At 43.5% G+C, this 20,282-nt stretch overlaps 1 protein-coding gene across 1 annotated transcript in view; it reads left to right on the top strand.

Annotated features, from left to right (window-relative positions):
• The first annotated feature begins 8,762 nt into the window (after positions 1 to 8,762).
• amph (amphiphysin) overlaps positions 8,763 to 20,282 on the top strand; it is a 69,158-nt gene continuing 57,638 nt past the window's right edge. Inside the window, exon 1 of the mRNA XM_071534319.1 lies at positions 8,763 to 8,831. Coding sequence (XP_071390420.1) covers positions 8,763 to 8,831 — 69 coding nt within the window. The remainder of the gene's footprint in view (positions 8,832 to 20,282) is intronic.

Genomic DNA, 20,282 nt, shown 5'->3' with positions numbered 1-20,282 from the left:
TGGTAAATATTACAATATCATATCACAACAACAGTGATCAGCAGTAATGATAGGCCATAATTAGCTCATATAGATGGTAACACAGTCTGAAGGTAAGAAGTGGATTATCCTTCACCTGAAATGTTTGCCTTGTCATCCTGAAATGCAAATGAGGCAAATGTTGGATCACTATAATGAGGAAGCAGTTTCCACAAACCCTTCAGTCCATTGGGATGTTTCTGCTGGTCTGGACGGAGAGAGCAGTGACTGGAACATCGAGCATATTTTATAGTATTAAACACATATTTAAAGAAAGAAAGAATGTCCTCCTCAGCTGCCGTAGTTGCAACGCTTGCGTAACACAACAGGAAGTTCAGCTCCACCGTTTCTGTTTAAATAAACGTTTTGCTGCGTTTTGTCGGGCTGAACTCAGGACCGGTTCAGACAGAAGAGACGCTGTAACAGCCAGAGCAGCAGAGGAGGTAGAAGAACACAAATTCCCTACTCAAGTAAAAGTGCAAATACTCATTTAAAAATATACTCTGGTAGAAGTTGAAGTACCATTTAAAATCCTTTACTAATCCAAGTATAAAAGTATGTGAACTTAAATTTACTTAAAGTAAAAGTCGTTCTCTAAAAGTAATTTCTAATGTTCTAAACTGGTTAGTGGTTTTGACGCATTTTGGCCACAGGGGGCGCTATTACACGCGGCGACACTTAAACGGTCCTCCCGGCCGCCCCGTTGGACCTAGACACTTGAAACTTGGTATATAGCTGTCATTTGGTCTGCTGAACAAATTTCAAATTGGGACCCATAAGGTCCGATTTTCCGCCATCTTGGAAATTTGGAAAAACCTTCGACAATCTTCTCCTCTGGAACAGCAAGTCCGAATGACACCAAATTTGGTATGCGTGGTCCAGGGACATGCCCGAACAAAAATACATTTTTTGGAACGATCGGGTAAACGGCGGTCGCCGTACCGGGCGGTCGCCTGCTGTGAATACCTGGCCAGGCTGCTTGCAGCTTTAATTTTCTGTTGTTCCTCTGAATCCCAGATGAGAAAGAGTCTGCAGCTCAGATCAGGAACCTGAACCCCAGCAGCTGAATTCACTAACGTTGACTCTCTCTCTTGTTGCTTCTCTCTCTTGTTGCTTCTCTCTCTTGTTGCTTCTCTCTTCTTCCTGTTGTTTCTCTCTCTTGTTGCTTCTCTCTCTTGTTGCTTCTCTCTCTTGTTGCTTCTCTCTTCTTCCTGTTGTTTCTCTCTCTTGTTGCTTCTCTCTTCTTCGTGTTGCTTCTCTCTCTTGTTGCTTCTCTCTTCTTCGTGTTGCTTCTCTCTCTTGTTGCTTCTCTCTTCTTCGTGTTGCTTCTCTCTCTTGTTGCTTCTCTCTCTTGTTGCTTCTCTCTCTTGTTGCCTCTCTCTTCTTCGTGTTGCTTCTCTCTCTCTCCCTTTCCCTAATTTTTGGTGTCTCTTTGCTGAACAAGCAGCCGATCACATCTGGCTCTTGATCAGCTAACCCTAACCCTTCCGGGATGGAAGCCGTCTGATGCTGAAAATAATTATTTTATAGAAAATCAGTTGATGATTTTGAGTAACGAGTCTGTTTTGAAAATGTAGTGAGTAGAAAGTACAGATTTTTCTTTTGAAATGTTGTGAATAAAAGTAAAAAGTCTTCAGTGAAAGAAAAACTTGAGTAAAGTACAGATACTTGAAAATCTTAGCCTACTTAAGTAGCCCACAGTAATTTAGTATTTTTACTTTGTTACATTGTTGCATCCGCTGTTAAAAGCTGATTTATTTTATTCAACAGATTGCATTATTTGCTTTTTGCACTGAAAAATATATAACAAAGAAAGAAACCATTATAAAAGAAACTGTAGGAATAGGTTAAACTTCAAGTTAAAAATGTTGTTTTTTTGACATTTTATGTCTAAACAATAAGCAAAGAATCTTCTACAGTCATTTGTTTCCATTTAAACTTTGTTAAAAATATCGTCATTGTATCGAACCGTGAGCTGAGTGTATCGTTACACCCCTAATAGTGAGTGAAGTGTTGTATGCTAAAGGAAAAACAAAGACAGGAATGGGGAGTGTGGAGAGTAGGGAACAGAGTTTCCCCTTTCTCTCCCATCATGGAACCAGTGAGGTGCGCTCTTATAGGACTGGGAACACCGGGCCCAGGTGTTCCCAGTCCACGACGACCAGACCACACCTACTGGGCGTCTGCAATACTAAACACAAAGACAAGACAAGCAGCCAGCCCAACAGCCAAAAGAGGCGGGGTCGTCACATATGATATGATATGATATGATACCATACCATACCATACCATACCATACGGTATCATATCGTATCATACAGTATGATACGGTATGATATGATATGATATGGTACGATATAATATGGTAATGACACGATACGATATATATGATATGATACGATATGATACCATACCATACGATACCATACCATACGGTATCGTATCGTATCATACAGTATGATACGGTATGATACGGTATGATATGATACGATATTATATGATATGGTTTGATATAATATGGTAATGACACGATACGATATATATGATATGATATGATATGATATGATATGATATGATATGATACGATATGATATGATACGATATGATAATGATACGATACGATATTATATTATATGGTACAATACGATATGATATTATACAATATGATACGATATTATATGATATGGTACGATACGATACGATATTATATGATATGATACAATATTATATGATATGATACGATATGATACGATGTGCTACGATATGATATGATATGATATGATACGATATATTATATGATACGATACAATAGTATATTTCACTAGCAAGGACCACACCATCAACAAGATGCATTTATATGATTTATTGAAGGAAGATTGATGAGCGTGGTTTCTGGTAGCTGAATGCGTTGTGGGGAGGCTTCATAGGGAATCCACCGCGGCGCCCGGGCCACAACGGACCCCCAAAAACCTCCAGTTACTTAAGGAGATAAGATTGGGCGGATATGAGATCTTTGAGATCTGAACGGATGTAGCGGTGATATGTTTGGGAGGACCAACGGCCCATGAGTTGAATGAAGTGTTCGGGGATGCCATTGCGGGAGGCTGAAGTGGCGGCTCCGATCCTGAAGGAGTGTCCGGAGTAGTGAACGAGAGAAATGGCGGACAAGGAGAGTACGTGGCGGAGGTGATGGTGGAGCCAAAATCGAGTAGCCACTCGTCTGGATTCGGAGACGCCATATTACTACTCGCTTCTTCAGATGCTCTGAATTCACCTCCTCAACCATCCACTTCGACCCACGCCGCCACGCTTGCATTTCAGACTTGTCATATTTCTCAGAAGACACCATGGTATTCCACCTAAACTAGTCAGGGTGACGAGATCAAATGACGGGAAGGTTATGTTATGCTGGACGTGAAAGTGACGGAAACTTTCCAAGCTGTCCAGTAGGATGATACGGTTGTGGGTGATAGGCTGTTGATGATGGAGTTCTGGGATTCGACGATCAGGGGTATTAGGGCAGGATTTATGAGTTGAAAGTCGATGGTGTTGGAGTGGCCGGGAACATCGGCTGCACGGAGAATATATTGGTGTGTAACGGAGTGCCGGAAGAGGTAGCGCATGAACGGCATGATGGATGGAGAGTTGGAGCGTCCTTTGTTGATTATGTCAACGACTACGAGGTTGTCTGAGTAAATAAGGATGGCCTTGCAGGACCACGGAATAGCGGTGGACCTGGCATTCGTTTGCGAGCTCCGGGGCCATTCTGCTGCGAACCATCTTCCGTTGTAGAAACCCCCAAAACTGGCGGAAGGAGCGGCATCCGTGTACAGATTGATGTCATGTGGGCGAGTCAGATGGTCATCATAAGAGAAGGTGATCCCGTTCCAGTTGGCGAGGAGGTTGAGCCACAGACGGAGTTTGGCGCGGCTTGGACTGTCCCGGGAGATGGAGGTCAAGAGAGACGGGGCGGAAGAAGCGATGGAGAGCAGGTGAGAGATAAAGGCCCGCCCTTCCTTGAGGAATGATGCGAAGGGCGAAGTTGGGATGGCCTAGGAGGGAGAGACATTGGCATTTGGAGCAGCACGGGGCGAGCAGGAAATTGGAGATCAGAAGGCTGATTCGATTGAGCTTTTCGACTGGGAGAGAAGCCTGAAACAGAATTGTGTCAAGAGTGATTCCGAGGAACTCAAGGGATGTGGAGGGGCCCTCCGTTTTCTCTGCAGACAGGGGAACCCCGAGGTCGGATAAAACCAGAGTGAGTGTAAAGTCAGAGTGACCAGGCTGGAAGCAGGTGGCGATGAGGGAGGGGAAATGCACGTAAGGCACGTAAGGGCTGCACGGGCAGCGAAGATGCAACAGTAAGTTTCTGTGTCGAGAACGCCCCAGTATGTGGCCTCGTTGAGTTGCAGAAGGCGGGCGGCGGCTTCGGAGGCGAAGTGGGTGTGATATTGGTAGAAACCGTTGCCTCCAAAATGGAGGGCCAGATTAAGGACGGTGGCCATGTAGTCGTACAGTTCCTGGCGGCGGGTGGGAAATTGTGAACAAAGAACGTCTCTGTAGAGAGAGAAGGCGTAGGTGAACTCGGCGGGTGTAAGCTCTCTGGAACGGGTGGGTGTTCCCTCTTTCAGGCGGAGAAGGGTGCCTTCATGTCCATCGAGGAATCTATCGACGGGTGGTTGGTGGAGGGAAGGCATGAGAAGGAGTGCGAGGTCTGTGTAATTACCATCGATGATTTGTTTACGTAGATTAGCGGGAACCGGAGAAGGACAGGAGGCGAAGGTGTAAGGAGGACGAATGGGAGGATTAGCCGTAGGCAAGGTGAAGTTGACGGTTGCCTGCTGGGCTGGAATGGTTTGAGAGAGGAGACTGGAGTTAGGTGCAGCAGGAACTTGCTGCAGCGAGAGCTGTGGAGGAAAGCTGGGTGCCGGCATCCCAGTGCCGGAAGCCCCAGCTAGAGCGAGCTGTTGCAAATGCTGGAACTGGATGGCGGGGGGCGTTGTGTCATTTGCCCTGGATGGTGTAGGCTGTCGGTGCTGGTGATGAGAACCTAGATGGGAGGTGGAGGGTCCTGGAACTCCAGTGTCGGGCGCTCCAACTGACGTGGCTGATTGTGCAAGATATTGACGGGAGATGGTTGCTGAAACCCTGGTGTTATGTGGTCTGGCTGGTGATCCAATTTGTTGCTTTTTTTGCCGCACTTTTTGCTGCCTTTGAGCTGGAATGCTGACGTTGCGACCTGTCATTGGGGTGATGACGTCACCCGGAAGAGCGCTGTGACGGAGCAGGGTAGAGGAAAGGAAAGGTAAAGAGTGGAGCTGGCATCCCGGTGCCAGTGGCGTTCGCTGAGGGGGGAAGCTGTTGAGAGGAGAGAGGAAGGGTTGACTGAGGACCTGGCATCCCGGTGCCGGAGGCGTTCATTGAGGGAGGAAGCTGCTGAGATGGGGGGAAAAAGGGTGAGCAACTGGCAACCCGGTGCCAGTGGCATTGACTGGAGGCAGGCGCTGCTATAGGAGGCTGGGAATAGTAGGGTGAGAAGCTGATATCCTGGAGCTGGTAGCACTGATTCCCCGGGTTCCCCGGTTTTGTGGAGCGTAGTGCTGGTGCGTGATGACGTCGCATCTTGCGCCGCTGCTGGTGACGCTACCCGGAAGAAGACGGTTTTGTGTTTGTTTGGTGGATCGAGTATGGCGGGAAGCTGTAAAACGTTCGAATAACTTTGCTTTGTTATCGGAGCGGTGGTAGGGAATTCCTCTATCCTTTAACTCTCTCTGGAGTAGAACCACTGTCCACTCGGAATCGTTGACGGCAGTGAATCGTCGGGGGACCTCGCCGGGGCGTGAGAGCGCCGGCTTCGAAGCGGAGCGGAGCCGGACCTGCATTCGGAGAATCTCGCCTGTGTCTCGGACTAGCTGGGGAACGTGTCGGGGTTGAGGATGCGTGGCGGGGGCTTGTTGCTCTCTCGCTACGCCGGAGGGCTCTTCCTCGGATGGATGGAGTTCTGGGATTGTAGCTTCTGGGTGGAGGAGACCGGATTTTTGAGCGATGGTGTGGTTGACTCTCTGGAGTGTTGCCGACATCCATTGAGGTTGCTGGGGTCTCGGGTACAACCAGGAGGTTTTCAGTGTCGGTTGTTGGGTGTTGAGTTGAATCTTCCTGCTGAAAGGCCTGAGCGGAATGGACGGAACCGGACGGAGCCGGGAAGAAGAGGTCGTCGTCGAGCGGGCTGAGGCACGGGTGATCCATCGGGCGGGACCCCCGGAGAGGAGAGGTGAGTAAAGTCTGGTATACTTTTCGATGCTGGTCTATGCCTAGCTTGGCTTGGTGTGGCAGTATGCGAGCTGTCAAACGTTCCGCACGTAAACGAGAACGGAGCGCAGAATACGAGAGCGAAAGGGGAAGAGAAGGTTAGGATGGTGTTTAAGGGACGCTGGAAGAGGCGCGGTTGAGGTGTGGTCCTGCTCCTGAAACTCGCTAGGTAAGCTTCAATATATGGTACAATATGATACGATATTATACAATATGATACGATATTATATGATATGGTACGATACGATATGATATCATATGATATGATACAATATTATATGATATGATATGGTACGATACGATATGATATGATATGATATGATACGATTTGATACAATACAATATTATATGATACGCTATGTTACGGTATGATATGATGCGATACGATACAATACGATACGATACCATTCGATACCATACCATACCATACCATACCATATGATACGATACCATACGATACGATATGATATGATATGATATGATATGATCAGTGGTGGAAATGGGGGGGAACGCACGGGAACGCCGTTCCGGGAGTAAAAGTCGGGAGGGAATGGCGTTCCAGCTCAGATTTCAAAAATCTATTCAATGTTTTTTATAGGAGGAAATCGCTTATAGCTGTTTTACACTGTTTCTAAAGCATGTTCATGAACGAATATAATTTATTGTGCTTGAACACACCACAAATCCAGCTACAGCCGATACAGCCAATTGGAAGGCGTGATACTGCAGGGTCCTTGGAACCAGTCCCCAAAGTAGCGTTTCTGTGTCAGCGTTGTCATCGCTAGCGGCTTCAGGTCTGCTGGAAGCTGACGAGAAACTCATCAAAATTGATGGTCGGCTGGTTTTCAGCTGATCATCCATGACCGGTGACCGGCAGATCGGTCTCATATCCGATTCTGTGCCGTTCAGATTTAAGACAACGGTAAAAACTCAGCTGTTCCAGCGCGTCCCGTCTCCTCTCTCCACCGCGCCCACGGACCGTATCGATCCTCCCGATCCGATCCCCGTCGGTGCCGAAAAACCCGGCGGGGGTCCCGACGCCGAAATCTCAGACGGATCACCGGAAACAAATCGGCGCCCAGCTGTCGGCCCTGGCCGGCACCGTGACCCCGGGAAGCGCCGGGAAGCGTCGGCTGATGCGCCGAAACTTCCAAACTCTGTGTGTCTCTCAGCCGACAGAACAGATGGCTGTTAGGTGGACTGAGCTATGGAAATAAATGGTGATATGATGTAATTGTATAGATTTAGATATAGATATTTTACTTTCAAGCTTCAGTTTATCACATGCATGATATTGGTCAGCCTGCTTACTGTGTGGGAGAAACGAGCTACCTCCCGATCTTGGCGAGAGTCAAAACAAAAAGTTGTTTTTTTTCCACCACAATGACTATGACTCTTTAAATCTCCATTACATTGGGCTGGGCTCCATGGATAACCTTTTGATGTAAATAAATGATATGATATGATACGGTACGATATGATATGAAATACTTTATTAATCCCCCAGGGGGGAAACTGAGTGCCACCATACATATAGGACAGACTACTGTGGAAGACCTGCAGAGTACAGCTGCTGTTACCATGGGACCTATAATACAGTATATAATACAGTAGCCTATATGAGGCAGTACAGTAGCCTATATGATGCAATATATAAAACAGTAGCCTATATAATACAGTATATGATATAGTATATAATACAGTATATAACACAGTATATGATATATGATACAGTATATAACACATTATATGATATAGTATATAACAGTATATGATATATAATACAGTATATAACACAGTATATGATATAGTATATAACAGTATATGATATATAATACAGTATATAACACAGTATATGATATATAATACAGTATATAACACAGTATATGATATAGTATATAACAGTATATGATATATAATACAGTATATAACACAGTATATGATATAGTATATAACAGTATATGATATATAATACAGTATATGACACAGTATATGATATAGCATATAAAACAGTATATGATATATATTACAGTATATAACACAGTATATGTTACAGTATATAACACAGTATATAATACAATATATGATATATAATACAGTATATAACACAGTATATAATACAATATATGATATATAATACAGTATATAACAGTATATAATACAATATATGATATATAATACAGTATATAACACAGTATATGATACAGTATATAACACAGTGTATGTTTAGAGTTCGTGGTCCAGCCTAAACGGCTGCAGTAACGGGAAACGGGTGTTGTGTTTTAAATGTGTTTTAGTTTGTCAACCTGTCGGTGAAATAAGATCCGAGCCGTTTGGTTGAGTGTTGTGGCTTTAAGCCCCGCCCCCTCCCCCGCCCCCGCCCCCCTCCTGTCAGCAGATCTCTCGTCGTTAATCCCGTTTCACATCCAGCAGCCATGGCTGAAATAAAGACCGGAATTTTCGCAAAAAACGTCCAAAAGAGGCTGAACAGGGCGCAGGAGAAGGTCAGTGTGTTTATTTGTATTAGATATTATATTTCCAGTCGGCGGTCCGTGCTGCTGTCGCTGCCCGCAGGAGGCTGCAGGCAGGACGGATGGATGCTGAGCTGCAGGCCGCTCGCTTCCTTCAGCCTGGCTCTGCTGCAGCTCCTGATGCTGAATCTGATATTTGGTGCAGTTTCCCTGCCTGCTGCTCGGTGAACGGGACGTTAGTCGGGTTTCGTTAGTCATGCGGTTTGGTTTAGTTAGTTAGTCGTAGGGTTCGGTTTGGTTAGTCACACCGTGTTTCGGCCTCAGTGGAAGGGTTAGGCGAACAGACACCGCACGGTGGATTCAATGTAAGACATCTTAGTGAAATACGTCCATCTTACGCCGAATGATGTCACGTGCAGCGAAATATTACTCATCAGATGCCCGTCATGACCTTCTGTAATTTATCTGCTGTTTTACCGGACAGGTGGAGTTTTATTAAGGTGTATTTTTCCTCCAAGGTCGGCAGAAGGGGAAGCCTGTCTGCCGCGTCACGGCCTTTCTGACTCCAGATCAGTTGTCTGTTTTCTGCTGCTGGTTATTTATAGACAAACAAAACAAATAAACACATTTCAGGCTAAAGAGCGAAATTATCAAAGGAAGAATATAATAACACTAATAGAATGCACTCGAGTTTTGTGATTTTTGTTTGGGATATATATCATATATACTGTATGTGTGTATATATATATATATATATATATATATATACACACACACACACACACACACACACACACACACACACACACACACATATATATATATATACACACACACACACACACACACACACACTTATATATACATGTTTATATAGATGTATGTAAGTACAGTATGGAAGAACATCGTATCACCAAAAATATCTGCAATCAAATGTATTTAATGTTTCATCTATGTAGGCAGTTTAGCCTCAGGCAAAATAGACTAGCTGTCTCTCTCTGTTCTCTCTCTCTCTGTCTCTGCTTTCTCTGCTCTCTCCCTCTCTTCTCTCTCTCTCTCTCTCTCTCTCTCTCTCTCTCTCTCTCTCTCTCTCTCTCTCTCTCTCTCAGTAAGAGGATTGCATTTCTTTTAATATCCCCTTGTAAGAAACTCATCTATCTGAGGAGAGAAACTAGTTAGGCTGCTAGTAAATGAGATTTTATCCAGGGGAAATAACAAGCGTCTGTTTGTTTGTTGTTGGTTTGTTTACAGACTGATCTTAGGGAAAATCTTTATTAGACTGATTTGACCAAGCGGTTGCTACAGTGACGCTGTCCATGGTGCTGAAACAGGCTGAATCAAGCCTGTAGATCATGGCTGCTGGATAGAAATATACATAACTGTTCAATTCAATTCAAATGAGGTTTATCAGTATTAGATACTTAATTAGCAAAACAGTGATAATCAATAAAAGTAGCAATAATTACAATAAGAATAATTGAACAATATAAAATTGCAATTTTCTGATCACAAAGAAAAATAGACAGTAGGCTGTTAGTAGTTCTGTAATTTGTCTCCTCAACAATATACAGCAGTTTTACTGTAGAACACTGTAGATCCTGTAGATCCTGTAGAATACTGTAGATCCTGTAGAACACTGTAGATCCTGTAGAATACAGTAGATCCTGTAGAACACTGTAGATCCTGTAGAATACAGTAGAATACTGTAGATCCTGTAGAATACTGTAGAACACAGTAGAATACTGTAGAACACAGTAGAATACTGTAGATCCTGTAGAACACTGTAGATCCTGTAGAACACTGTAGATCCTGTAGAACACTGTAGAACACAGTAGAATACAGTAGATCCTGTAGAATACTGTAGATCCTGTAGAATACTGTAGAACACAGTAGAATACTGTAGATCCTGTAGAACACTGTAGATCCTGTAGAACACTGTAGATCCTGTAGAACACTGTAGAACACAGTAGAATACAGTAGAACACTGTAGATCCTGTAGAATACTGTAGAAAACCGAACATCCTGTAGAACACTGTAGAACACTGTAGATCCTGTAGAATACTGTAGAACACTGTAGATCCTGTAGAACACAGTAGAACACAGTAGAACACTGTATAACACTGTAGATCCTGTAGAACACAGTAGAATACTGTAGAACACTGTAGAATACTGTCGATCCTGTAGAACACAGTAGAATACTGTAGAACACTGTAGATCCTGTAGAATACTGTAGAACACAGTAGAACACTGTATAACACTGTAGATCCTGTAGAACACAGTAGAATACTGTAGAACACTGTAGAATACTGTCGATCCTGTAGAATACTGTAGAACACTGTAGATCCTGTAGAACACTGTAGAACACTGTAAAACACAGTAGAATACCGTAAAACACTGTAGAACACTGTAGAACACTGTAGATCCTGTAGAACACTGTAGAACACTGTAAAACACAGTAGAATACCGTAAAACACTGTAGAACACTGTAGAACACTGTAGAACACGGTAGATCCTGTAGAACACTGTAGAACACTGTAGAACACTGTAGATCCTGTAGAACACAGTAGAATACTGTAGAACACTGTAGATCCTGTAGAATACTGTAGAACACAGTAGAACACTGTAGAACACTGTAGATCCTGTAGAACACAGTAGAATACTGTAGAACACTGTCGATCCTGTAGAATACTGTAGAACACTGTAGAACACTGTAGAACACTGTAGATCCTGTAGAACACTGTAGAACACTGTAGAACACCTTAGAATACCGTAAAACACTGTAGAACACTGTAGAACACTGTAGATCCTGTAGAATACCGTAAAACACTGTAGAACACTGTAGAACACTGTAGATCCTGTAGAACACTGTAGAACACTGTAGAACACTGTAGATCCTGTAGAATACGATAGAATACAGTAGAACACTGTAGAACACTGTAGATCCTGTAGAACACTGTAGAACACTGTAGAACACTGTAGATCCTGTAGAATACGATAGAATACAGTAGAACACTGTAGAACACTGTAGAATACTGTAGATCCTGTAGAACACTGTAGAACACTGTAAAACACAGTAGAATACCGTAAAACACTGTAGAACACTGTAGAACACTGTAGAACACGGTAGATCCTGTAGAACACTGTAGAACACTGTAGAACACTGTAGATCCTGTAGAACACAGTAGAATACTGTAGAACACTGTAGATCCTGTAGAATACTGTAGAACACAGTAGAACACTGTAGAACACTGTAGATCCTGTAGAACACAGTAGAATACTGTAGAACACTGTCGATCCTGTAGAATACTGTAGAACACTGTAGAACACTGTAGAACACTGTAGATCCTGTAGAACACTGTAGAACACTGTAGAACACCTTAGAATACCGTAAAACACTGTAGAACACTGTAGAACACTGTAGATCCTGTAGAATACCGTAAAACACTGTAGAACACTGTAGAACACTGTAGATCCTGTAGAACACTGTAGAACACTGTAGAACACTGTAGATCCTGTAGAATACGATAGAATACAGTAGAACACTGTAGAACACTGTAGAATACTGTAGATCCCGTAGAACACTGTAGAACACTGTAGAACACTGTAGATCCTGTAGAACACTGTAGAACACTGTAGAACACTGTGGATCCTGTAGAACACTGTAGAACACTGTAAAACACAGTAGAACACTGTAGAACACTGTAGAACACTGTAGATCCTGTAGAACACTGTAGATCCTGTAGAATACGATAGAATACAGTAGAACACTGTAGAACACTGTAGAATACTGTAGATCCCGTAGAACACTGTAGAACACTGTAGAACACTGTAGATCCTGTAGAACACTGTAGAACACTGTAGAACACTGTGGATCCTGTAGAACACTGTAGAACACTGTAGAACACTGTAAAACACAGTAGAACACTGTAGAACACTGTAGAACACTGTAGATCCTGTAGAACACTGTAGAACACTGTAGAACACTGTAGATCCTGTAGAATACGATAGAATACAGTAGAACACTGTAGAACACTGTAGAATACTGTAAAACACTGTAGAACACTGTGGATCCTGTAGAACACTGTAGAACACTGTAGAACACTGTAGAACACCGTAGAATACAGTAGAACACTGTAGAACACTGTAGAACACTGTAGAACACTGTAGAACACAGTAGAATACTTTAGAACACTGTAGAACACAGTAGAATACTGTAGAACACAGTAGAACACTGTAGAACACAGTAGAATACTTTAGAACACTGTAGAACACTGTAGAACACTGTAGAACACAGTAGAACACTGTAGAACACAGTAGAATACTTTAGAACACTGTAGAACACTGTAAAACACTGTAAAACACAGTAGAACACTGTAGAACACTGTAGAACACCGTAGAATACAGTAGAACACTGTAGAACACTGTAGAACACTGTAGAACACTGTAGAACACAGTAGAATACTTTAGAACACTGTAGAACACAGTAGAATACTGTAGAACACAGTAGAACACTGTAGAACACAGTAGAATACTTTAGAACACTGTAGAACACTGTAAAACACTGTAAAACACAGTAGAACACTGTAGAACACTGTAGAACACCGTAGAATACAGTAGAACACTGTAGAACACTGTAGAACACTGTAGAACACTGTAGAACACAGTAGAATACTTTAGAACACTGTAGAACACAGTAGAATACTGTAGAACACTGTAGAACACCGTAGAATACCGTAGAATACCGTTAAACACTGTAGAACACCGTAGAATACCGTAGAATACCGTAAAACACTGTAGAACACTGTAGAACACTGTAGAACACTGTAGAACACTGTAGATCCTGTAGAATACTGTAGAACACTGTAGAAGAAAGTGTGGCTCTGTCTGAGCAGAGCCAGGTCTATTTCTGCTGTGTTTCTACTGTTTCTACTTTCAGGTCTGTTTCTACTGTTAGTCTGTTTCTACTGTTTCTACTTTCAGGTCTGTTTCTACTTTCAGTCTGTTTCTACTGTTAGTCTGTTTCTATTGTCAGTCTGTTTCTACTGTCAGTGTGTTTCTATTGTCAGTCTGTTTCTACTCAGTCTGTTTCTACTGTCAGTCTGTTTCTACTCAGTCTGTTTCTACTCTGTCTGTTTATACAGTCAGTCTGTTTCTACTGTCAGACTGTTTCTACTGTCAGACTGTTTCTACAGTCAGGTCTGTCAGTCTGTTTCTACTCAGTCTGTTTCTACTGTCAGTCTGTTTCTACTCAGTCTGTTTCTACTGTCAGACTGTTTCTACAGTCAGGTCTGTCAGTCTGTTTCTACTCAGTCTGTTTCTACTGTCAGTCTGTTTCTACAGTCAGGTCTGTCAGTCTGTTTCTACTCAGTCTGTTTCTACTGTCAGTCTGTTTCTACAGTCAGGTCTGTCAGTCTGTTTCTACTCAGTCTGTTTCTACTGTCAGTCTGTTTCTACTCATTCTGTTTCTACTGTCAGTCTGTTTCTACTTGGGCTGTTTCAACTGTCAGTCTGTTTCTACTCAGTCTGTTTCTACTTGGGCTGTTTCAACTGTCAGTCTGTTTCTACTCAGTCTGTTTCTACTGTTAGGTCTGTTTCTACTGTCAGTCTGTTTCTACTCAGTCTGTCAGTCTGTTTCTACTGTCAGTCTGTTTCTACTCAGTCTGTTTCTACTGTCAGTCTGTTTCTACTCAGTCTGTTTCTACACTCAGTCTGTTTCTATAGTCAGTCTGTTTCTACTCAGTCTTTTTCTACTCAGGCTGTTTCAACTGTCAGTCTGTTTCTACTGTCAGTCTGTTTCTACTCAGTCTGTTTCTACTGTCAGTCTGTTTCTACTGTCACTCTGTTTCTACTCAGTCTGTTTCTACTGTCAGTCTGTTTCTTCTCAGTCTGTTTCTACTCAGGCTGTTTCAACTGTCAGTCTGTTTCTACTGTCAGTCTGTTTCTACTGTCAATCTGTTTCTACTCAGTCTGTTTCTACTGTCAGTGTGTTTCTACTGTCAGATCTGTTTCTACTGTCAGTCTGTTTCTACTCAGTCTGTTTCTACTCTCAGTCTGTTTTTACTGTCAGTCTGTTTATACAGTCAGGTCTGTCAGTCTGCTTCTACTGTCAGTCTGTTTATACAGTCAGGTCTGTTTATACAGTCAGTCTGTTTCTACTGTCAGTCTGTTTCTACTCAGTCTGTTTCTACTGTCAGTGTGTTTCTACTGTCAGGTCTGTTTCTACTGTCAGTCTGTTTCTACTCAGTCTGTTTCCACTCTCAGTCTGTTTCTACTCTCAGTCTGTTTATACAGTCAGGTCTGTCAGCCTGTTTCTACTCAGTCTGTTTCTACTCAGTCTGTTTCTACTCTGTTTCAACTGTCAGTCTGTTTCAACTGTCAGTCTGTTTCTACTGTCAGTCTGTTTCTACTGTCAATCTGTTTATACAGTCAGGTCTGTCAGCCTGTTTCTACTAAGTCTGTTTCTACTGTCAGTCTGTTTCTACTCAGTCTGTTTCTACTATCAGTCTGTTTCTACTCTGTTTCAACTGTCAGTCTGTTTCTACTGTCAGTCTGTTTATACAGTCAGTCTGCTTCGACTGTCAGTCTGTTTCTACTGTCAGTCTGTTTATACAGTCAGTCTGCTTCGACTGTCAGTCTGTTTCTACTGTCAGTCTGTTTATACAGTCAGGTCTGTCAGTCTGCTTCTACTGTCAGTCTGCTTCTACTGTAAATCTGTTTGTACAGTCAGGTCTGTCAGTCTGTTTCTACTGTCAGTCTGTTTATACCAGGGGTGTCAAACTCAATTTCATCCCAGGCCACATCAGCGTTATGGTTGCCCTCAAAGGGCCGGTTGTAAATGTAAGACTATTATAAATGTATCTACTTGTTATCATATTACATAATTGCCTCTGCATTTGATTATTATTGGTTTTAGTAATAACTTGATAATTAATAACTAGCTCTGAAAGCAGAATTCTAGGAAAAATAATTGCAAATAGACATTCAAGTGTACAACTATTATACAATTTATAAAAAAAAATGAAATATACCAATAAAATAACAATAAGGGTTGTTTCAGTTTGTGTAACCAGGTTCTGGTTCAGGTTACTCATGACATGATGTGGATGAAGTGGGATGTGAGAGTGATGCTGCCTGGACACACCAAGTAGATCTCTCCAAGTGATCAGCCTAGATATCACACACCATCCTAATCCATGGCTCAATCCCTGCACATAATAACAAATACAAAACATAACAAAACACAAGCACAACCATTAGAATGCACACATATTACATTGTACCTAGCTTGATTGATATTGCATACGTGAAGGTTTTTAAAATGCTTACCTGTTTGTTTTCTGGCCAGATGACTGATGCCGTTTACCTGAGGTCAGTCTGTCGATATCTGGCTTTAGGTCTTCTGCGGTAGCAATCCGTAAAACAGCGTGGAGGTTGTCATCGCTGATGCGTGATCTGTGCTTGGTCTTGTTCAGATTCATGATTGAAAACATCTGTTCGCACAGGTATGTGCTTCCCAACATGGACAGGACATGGGCAGCTTGAACTCGGAGCTGTGGCATCAAAGCAGGGGGGAGGAGACGGTAAAAGTCCCTGATTGTAGCATCCTGGAACTTTGCTCTCAGGCTACTGTTGCATTGCAGCTCTATTAACTCCATCTGAACGTGATGTGGTGCACTGTCGACGTCGGTGGTGAAAGGATTGGCAAAGATGGCAAAGGTTGAGTGTTGTGCTTTGAAGTCAGAGAAGCGCTGACTGAATTCATTAATCAGCAGGTTCACTTTGGTAGCCAATCGAGCACATGAAAAAGCACCTGGGACTGAGGTTGAGATGCTTTGACAGACAGGAAAGTGGGCAAGACTGTCCTGTTGGAGTTGAGACTTCCATAGGCGCAATTTCAACTGGAAAGCTGTGATCGCGTCGTACATCCCCGTTATGACATGTTTGCGGCCCTGCAGCCTCTGGTTCAGTTGGGCGAGGTGCTCTGTTATGTCGCACAACATGGCAAAATCACACAGCCAGTTTGGATCTGACAGTTCGGGCAATGGTTTTCCTTTATTCTGCATGAAAAGAGCAATTTCTTCCCGAAGCTCAAAAAATCGCTTGAGGACTGCACTCCGACTCAACCATCTGACTTGTGTATGGTATGGCACATCTCCATGTTCCGTGTGCACCTCCTTCAAAAATAGTTGGAACTGACGATGGTTCAAGCCCCGTGCCCGAATGAAGTTCACCATTTTCGTGACTGTGGTCATTAAGTTATCCAGTTCCAGGATCTTGCCACACAGAGCTTCTTGGTGGATAATGCAATGGTAAGCTATCAGGGGTGTGGGGCAGTTACTTTTTTTCATTTTCTCTTTCACCAGTCCAATCAAGCAAGTTCTCTCGCCACACATTGCAGGTGCCCCATCGGTAGTAAGCCCCACCAACTTGTCCCAGGGTAATTTTACTCACGGGCCTCTCCACCGCATTGATGATGTCCCTCCCCGTCATCGTCCCATGCATGGCTGTCACATCCAGGAGCTCCTCACTGACAGATAAGTCCGCCTTCACTCCTCCTACAAAAATGGCTAGCTGCGCCACAATAAAGCTGGCTTTCACTGCTGCATCATTTTTTGCTGTGGCTTTTGTGAACATATTCTGTTGAGAACGCAGACTGCCTTTTAATTCTTGGACTTTTTGATGCTTTTCTTGGTGGCTAAGGTTAGCATACTTGGCTCCATGCTTGGTGTCAAAGTGCCGCCGTAAATTGTATTCCTTTGGCACTGCCACTGCCTCGTTACTAATAAGACATACCAGCTTGTCTCCATTAAGCACAAACATGTATTCGCTTTCCCGTCTCTCATTAAATTGCCTTCCCTCTGCGTCAACTTTTCTTTTCTTGGACATTTTGGCTGCTACTATTAACATTAACATTACTAGCTGCTGCAACCACTCGGCTAGAGCGCCACTATATAGCCTATACTGACATCTAGCGGAGAGGCCTTCGGTGCGCGGATAACAAAATCGGGATGCATTCTGGGACATGTAGTTTATGGACACCATATTTCCTTAACTTATTTCCTTAATTGTATTGCGCAAATTATATTCTTTGTAAGCTCTCACGGGCCACATAAAATGAGGTGCCGGGCCGACAGGCCTTCAGTTTGACACACCTGGTTTATACAGTCAGGTCTGTCAGTCTGCTTCTACTGTCAGTCTGTTCCTACTATCAGTCTGTTTCTACTGTCAGTCTGTTTCTACTCTCAGTCTGTTACTACTATCAGTCTGTTTCTACTGTCAGTCTGTTTCTACTGTCAGTCTGCTTCTACTCTCAGTCTGTTACTACTATCAGTCTGTTTCTACTGTCAGTCTGTTTCTACTGTCAGTCTGCTTCTACTCTCAGTCTGTTCCTACTATCAGTCTGTTTCTACTCGGTCTGTTTCAACTGTCAGTCTGCTTCTATTGTCAGTCTGTTTCTACTGTCAGTCTGTTTCTACTCAGTCTGTTTCTACTAGGGCTGTTTCAACTGTCAGTCTGTTTCTACTCTCCATCTGTTTCTACTATCAGTCTGTTTCTACTTGGTCTGTTTCTACTGTCAGTCTATTTCTACAGCCAGGTCTGTCAGTCTGTTTCAGCTGTCAGTCTGTTTCTACAGTCAGTCTGTTTCTACTCAGTCTGTTTCAGCTGTCAGTCTGTTTCTACTGTCTGTCTGTGTCTACAGCCAGTTCTGTCCATCTGTTTCTACAGAAATAAAAATGAATAGTATGAAATATTAAAAATATACAATCTACAATGAAATGTAAACGGGGTAGTCAGACCAGTTCTAGTGCAAATCGTATGAATTAGGGAGTGAGGTAATATCAATGGAAGGACTGAACTATGATATTTGGTTGTTGATGAGTCTTGTGAGGTAGGGGATGGGAGAATTGTAGTAACGTCCTGTTCCAGCCAGCGGGGTGTTAAGTTTGGTGCGTCCAGATATTTGTTCTCTAGGTGGGGGGAGCCAGTCAAAGGAGTGGGAGGACTGCAGTGAAAGAGCAAATTTCAGGCAGATCTGCTCCCTCCTCTTCTCAAGAAGGGGGATGTCTAGGGTGTTTAGGGCTTGCTGGTAGCTGGTGTAAGATGCTCCCAGGATGATGCGACATGCCCTCTTTTGCACACGCTGCAACTGGGTGGACAAGGCTTGGGTGAGATCAGGATGCCAAGCAGGGACTGCATACTCCAGCACTGGTCTAATGTAGCCGATATAAATGGCTCGTAGGTCAGATGGAGAAACGCTTGATGCGCTTGAGAAGGAAAAGCTTCCTGCTAGCGCTTGCCGTCATTGTGTTTACCTGGTCACTCCACCTGAGGTCGTGCTGGATGGAGAGGCCCAGCACTTTGATTTTAGGCAGGATAGACACGGGGATGTTGTTAATGGAAAGAGGTGGTGCTGGTGGTGGCTTTTTACTGAATATGTGCATGGCGACATGGGATGTTATTTTGGGTGGACCAGATATTTAGCTCATTGAGCCAATCCTGGGTGGAACAGGGCTGCTGCCACTGTCTGGACTCCAGCGGGTTGATGTCATCAATGTACTTCCAGAGTGGGTTACGGGCACCAAGGGCAAGGAAGAGGATAGGTCCAAGGAGGGCTTCTTGGGCCACCCCACATGTGAGGTACTCCCATTCCGATAAGGCACCACAAAAGTCACAAATCCAAGGGACTAGTTCAGGCCTCACTCCCATGGTCAGGATCTTGTTGATTATGTTATGGTTAAAGGCCTTACTCAAATCGGTAGTTACCAGTGAACAGACAGAGCCAGGTTTGTCTGTGTTTTTAAACAGTCAACTAATTTGACAAGGGCATGGATGGTTGATTTGCCCTTCAAACTCCCAAGCTTTCTGGGGTCAAATGAGATGTCCTTGAGAACCCACTGGAGAGCAAAGTTTTCATCATTTTTGCAAACTGGGAAGTCAAGGAAATGGGTCTTAACTGCTGTAAATGTAACGGCTTTGGGGATGGGGATAACCACTGCCTCTTTCCACCGTTTAGGGACGCAGCCTGCCTTAAAGGAGGAATTTAGGAAATGGCAAAGAGGAGCACTGATCTCACAAGCAAACTCCTTCAAGACTTTCTGGGGGATTAAATCTGTGCCAGGTGCTTTGCTGACTTTGACAGCCTATAGGCTTTTGTAGACATCCCATACTGGGATGGTGGGCAGAAAGGATGGTAGCTGGGTGGTACTGAGTACTGTGCTTTGCCAACATGATATCTCAGTAAAACATTGTATTATAATATTTGCAGTTGTCTCAATGTCCTCAGTTGCAGGTACACTAATTACTCGCTCAGCTGTCTTCACATTAGCCATGGCCATGACCTCTTGGTGCCATCGCCTGGGATTGGCAGACTTAAGTCGAGCAACATTGTCAGAGTAGTAGGTCTGGACTGCACTGGTAAGTGTCTGGTCGAAATCATCAGCCTTGGTGGTTGCATCTTTGGCTTAATACGCTTCAAAACCAAGA

This window comes from Centroberyx affinis, unplaced genomic scaffold, assembly GCF_046629955.1.
Source record: "Centroberyx affinis isolate AG114_WGS23_722 - 3 ecotype Tasmania unplaced genomic scaffold, CSIRO-AGI_Caff_v1 ptg002517l_1, whole genome shotgun sequence".
In the NCBI taxonomy this organism is placed as follows: Eukaryota; Metazoa; Chordata; class Actinopteri; order Beryciformes; family Berycidae; genus Centroberyx; species Centroberyx affinis.
This window is presented reverse-complemented; position numbering and strand designations above follow the sequence as displayed.